At 45.2% G+C, this 4,926-nt stretch overlaps 1 protein-coding gene across 1 annotated transcript; it reads left to right on the top strand.

Moving 5' to 3' along the window:
- The first annotated feature begins 2,052 nt into the window (after positions 1 to 2,052).
- Positions 2,053 to 4,026, top strand: LOC147446786 (uncharacterized). The gene is made up of 3 exons (XM_086522771.1): positions 2,053 to 3,126; positions 3,240 to 3,304; positions 3,993 to 4,026. The coding sequence occupies exons 1-3, from the start codon at positions 2,407 to 2,409 to the stop codon at positions 4,009 to 4,011; spliced, it is 804 nt and encodes a 267-aa protein (XP_086378897.1). The 5' UTR covers positions 2,053 to 2,406; the 3' UTR covers positions 4,012 to 4,026.
- The last annotated feature ends 900 nt before the right edge of the window (positions 4,027 to 4,926 follow it).

Below are 4,926 nucleotides of genomic sequence, written 5' to 3'. Positions count from 1 at the left end.
AATGAGCTCGGGTCGAATTCAGTGAGGCCACCGTCATGCAGTATCGGGCAGTTATTTTGCATGAGTGCATGATGGGGGAGCGTGCCGGTAGCCCAAAATTGTGGGGTCTCGCGCCAGAGCTTTGATGTGGTGAGACGAAGGGAGAAATCATCCTGCATGGAGCGTGATGAGAGCGGCCGTCGCGACAGAGGCTATGACCATGCTACGGCTCCATCGCTACGGTTCCATCGCTAGGGTTTTAGAGCTTAAAGAACCTTAGCGATGGAACCTTAGTGATGTTAAGTGTTGACAGTTAAAGCAGGAGTTAGGGAGATTCCTATAAGCACTTTCTTGGGATGTAGAAGAAATCTCGTGGAGTCTTTAATTGCTACACTTAACCTTAGCTCCTGGCTGAGATCCACCTCGATCAGAAATTAGGCGTCTCACTCAGGGTCTATACTCCCTCTACCTTTTTGTCCTAGCCCTTTTCTTATTGTTCCACCAATTTCACTAAGCTAGGGATGTAGTTCCACTAGTAAATCTGAAAAGTCTGCTCAAATCAGGATCTTAGAGGGTTTAGCATTTTCAAAAATTATTTTGACTTTCTCTTTGACACTTATAACCCAAAGTCACGACTCACGACTCATGACTCCTCGGTTGTGCACATGCAAGCCTTCTATGGGATGTTCCGATCGAAAGGTGCAGTGAGCCCACCAAAGGCTTGCCACAGTCTTGTACTCATCGGTGACATTGTAAAGTTACATAACCCATCTTAACATTCACAGCGGTGGGTAGACATTCACATGACAAGGAGATTCCTTAGTGGCTAATTGGGCGCTTTGCGATGTGCCAAAAGATGTGGAGGTTTCAACCGTTCAGAAACTGCTCGCTGGCAGAGATGAAGAAAAGTTCTTCTTGCCCATTATGATCCCACTAGATTGTTTCATATTCATAACTACCTCAATGTATGATAATAGTTAGTCTGGATTCCCCTTCCCATCCCAAGGGCCTTTTTGTATTTCTTTCCTTCTTTTAATTCATTATGTTCTCCAAAAAAAAAAGATGTGGAGCCTCGAGGCTACTATTTGAAGGAAAAATAACACGGGATTCCTACGTTGCATCTGTGCAAGCTCCCACTTCTACCGGCCTTTCAATGCATGTGCACACCACGTCCGACTAAGAACCGAGTCCCACCCGGTGTCAATAGGGTTAAGAGAAGAAAATGGGACCTCTGGCTGCACCTACAGAGAATCAACAAAGAAAGACCATAACAACATGAGGAGATTTTGGCGAAAAGGGAATACGTTAACTGGGCAGAGCCACCTTTGCAGAATTATAGGCTTAATCCTCACAAAAACGAAGGGGTTACGGGCCACGACTGCATTAATAGGACTTCGAGAATTTAGCAAAAAATTTTGATCTTGCTAAATATGCTACCTCTACTACCTTTGGGTGCGACTCTGCTCTAACTACTGACAATGGGAGCTTGGAAGCTCAATCAGCCTCAATGCGACCTTTTTTTTTTCACTATCAACGCTGGGAAGGAAGTAGGGAGAAACTATACACATATCATGATCAGTGTTAGAAAAAAACCGAGGTACAATGTATTTTAACCGGCTAAAATCATAAAATCCCGATTAGATTTTGAGCTTGCCTTGAAGAAAACCGGCAAATTTACACAAGTTTTAGTGTAAGTACCGGCAAAAGCTTCAAATTTTGACCTAAAAACCGGTAGAATTCCAATTTCCAAGTTTGCCTTATTTTCTTCGGTTAGGAAAAATGTACTTTTCTAGATGAGCCTCAATGTGACCTTGTATTATTGTAATGAACTTTGGGCATTGCTATCTTGACCCTCACCTACCTCGCTTGATTCATTTAATAGGCGCGTTGAAAACGTATGACGAAAATAAAAGAGCGCTGAGTTTTGGAATCCCAAGATGACACGCGGCATCGAGAAAGAAAGAGCGGTAGGTGCTGAATGACACAGACTTATAGAGCGTGCGCGGGGCGGGGCGGCTGCGGCATTAACTGAGAGGAGCCGTTGGACGGTTGGAACTTGGCGGTGAATCTTTTATATTTAGTTTCTCGGCCGGGAAATTTGCTAATTGCTGCAGAGACGTTGTAGTCTTGTACAGTAGCCAAACTTCAAAGCCAATATTTGTGCACTGAAATTCGTGGCATAATCCCTCTCTCGAGAAGAGTCAAAGTAGTGTCAGACTGTCAGTGCTCCCGTGAGAGAGAGACGATTCGCCTGTACACAGAGTTTGAGGCTAAAAGGAGTTTGAGTGACGAGTCTTGAGACTGCTAGTGATTCGCGAATGAAATGAGAGAGTGAGTGAGAAGCGTAGTGCTGTAAGGCTTATACGCTCCCTTAAACCTTTCCTGTGAATTTGCCTGCGCAGAGTAGAGTGGCTAATAATTGTGGGCATGGCGGAAGGGGCGGATTTGCAGCTGACGAAGAAGAAAACCAGCACAAGTGAGGAGGCAGGGGACGTAGAGGCGCTGGCAGCTGGCGGGGACAGGAAGTTTAGTCAGGAGGAAACAGAAGTGAAGGGCGATGCGCCGCTGTACATGAAGCGCAGGAAGGCGGCCATAGCTGGTGGCTGTTGTGTGTGCCTGGTGGTACTGCTAGGGCTTGTCATTCTCATCCTGGCCTTCACAGTGTTCAAGGCCAGAGAGCCGGTGATAAGCGTGGAGCAAGTGGAGCTGGGAAGCCTGGCGTTGCCCAGCAGCGGCCTCAACATTTCCGATCTGCACCTCAACCTGTCCCTCAACGTGGGAGTGTCAGTTTACAACCCTAACCACGCCAGTTTCCGCTACAGCAACAGCACCTCCTACATGTTCTACCGCCAGCTGGCGGTGGGCCAAGCGTCCATTCCCGCTGGCAAGATTGGGGCCCGCGCCACACAAATTCTGCACTCCACAATCAAGTTGAACGCCAGCAGCAGCTTGCTACTGGAGCCTCACCTCTTTTCTGACCTGGCTGCCGGCTCCTTCCCTATGTCCACATACGCTCTAGTCTCTGGGCGTGTGAACGTGCTCAACATCTTCAAGCACCATGCACGGGCCTCGTCGGTGTGTACCATGGCCATCGACATCGCCTCTCGCTCTGTCCAGAACATGACATGCAGCTCGCATGTCAAGCTCGTATGACCTCCACTGCTGCTGCTGCTGCCGCCACCCTTGCCCTGCCCTATAGTCATATATATATATGCAACTTTTTGGATTTCATGGACCATATGTACAGTGAGATACTTCAGAATTTAGATTGGCTCTTCCATGGGTTTTACAGCTTCCTCAAAACACACGGTTATGAGCACGTAAGGTAAATTGCACGGGTTTAATAATTATATATGCGTGCCCTCTTTGTTAAATATTTTATTGTACGTTATCTGTTGGCTTCTTCATCCGCCGGACTGTATTATTTTGATGGAGGTTGTATTGTTTTGTTGCTGTTGGATTGTTTTGTTGCAAAAAGCCAAGGACTATGTAATGTTGAGGACGTGTAGGAAGAGAGGGGTACAGTTCCAAACCTCACGATTACCTCATGTGGATTTAGCCTTTAATTTTTTTGAGCTTTCTTTGACACACCACTTTCACTGAGTAGTAAGGACAGCTAATTGATACTTCCAAGGCACGAGGCATACGTAACAAGAGTTCTCACTCCAAGACTAGTATCCTACCTGCAGTCATGCATAGCAAAGAAAGCTAGTTGATACCTCTAGGCATGATGCATACAACTTAATAAGAGTCAAGTTTCTTACTTTACGGGCCTACCCTCGCATCCATCATCAGCCATGGGTGGACAGTGCACGGGATTGATGGCCCTTCTTGAACTAGTAAAAAAGTATGATGGGAAAAAGTGGTGGTTGGGTTGGATGGGGGATCAATCGGGACCTAGCACATTGCAAACCCATGTGGGGGAAGGTGGGTCAATACCCATGCAAGTTTCTTGAGGTCGTGCATTAGAGGGCATCCAAGAGACAAAGGGTAAGTAACAATGGATTTTGCAGTGCAAAAGCCGGTCACTAGAGCCCAACGACGCAAGGGAGGTCAAAGAATGTGGTGGGATCTTCAACATCACATGTAAGTGATCAGCCCGCTTTCTTTTCACTGTTGCCCAACGACGCAAGGGAGGTCAAAGAATGTGGTGGGATCTTCAACATCACATGTAAGTGATCAGCCCGCTTTCTTTTCACTGTTGTTTTTGCATTTTTATTTTGCAGCAAGTGAGATGGGTATATGTGATTGGTGCAATGTCCAAGTTTTGGCTAGGCAAGTGTCAAGCCTCTATTGCTCCGTCAACAATAAATGCCACGTTTTCAAAAGAGAGACAATGAAGAACTTCAACCCAAGCTATCGAAGCTCCATTCACACAGAGTCGAGTAAAATTCATCTAGTTTGTATTAATGATTTCATGTTAGCCTCAACTTAATTGTACACTTGTTAGCCTTGTAAAGGTTTGCTTATTTGTTGAATTCTTGAACGAGACAATTTCATGGGAGCGCAGGCAATTCCATAGACAAGCTCACTCTCTTTTTTGAAGAGAACTTTATTTAGTCATTTTGACTCAAAGTGGGTGATGTTTTTAATGGTTCTTTTTTGACCATTTTCACAAAAATGATTCATTTCAAATGTGAAAACCCCAAATGAGCTAAGTATACATATCGACCAAAGCTTTGCCAAGCAATCTCGGCATACATATCAACCAAACCCATGTACGACCTCTAGTCACTTCCATTACAAAAATGACCAAAAAATCCTTTTCTCCACAGCCATATGAGTATTATTTCCAATCGTCCCATTTGAAAATGGATGTAGATTGTTATGGCACTAATTGAAATGGCAGTTATCGATTCTCAAGGATTGCAAGAATATATGCCAACAACATTGAGATGTACGTTAACAATGGTCGAGTTGCTAAAACTCAAACCGTAGATGTGGAGA

This window comes from Adiantum capillus-veneris, chromosome 11 (genome assembly GCF_014529385.1).
Source record: "Adiantum capillus-veneris isolate H3 chromosome 11, ASM1452938v2, whole genome shotgun sequence".
In the NCBI taxonomy this organism is placed as follows: Eukaryota; Viridiplantae; Streptophyta; class Polypodiopsida; order Polypodiales; family Pteridaceae; genus Adiantum; species Adiantum capillus-veneris.
Note: the sequence above shows the minus strand (reverse complement) of the source record. Positions and strands in the feature narration are given on the sequence as shown.

Bases quoted from the DNA above. Each gene is read 5' to 3' on its own strand.
- LOC147446786 (XM_086522771.1), top strand. From the start codon at position 2,407: ATGGCGGAAGGGGCGGATTTGCAGCTGACGAAGAAGAAAACCAGCACA. The intron at 3,127-3,239 runs GTATGACCTCCA...GAGATACTTCAG, and splicing joins GCAGCTCGCATGTCAAGCTC to AATTTAGATTGGCTCTTCCA.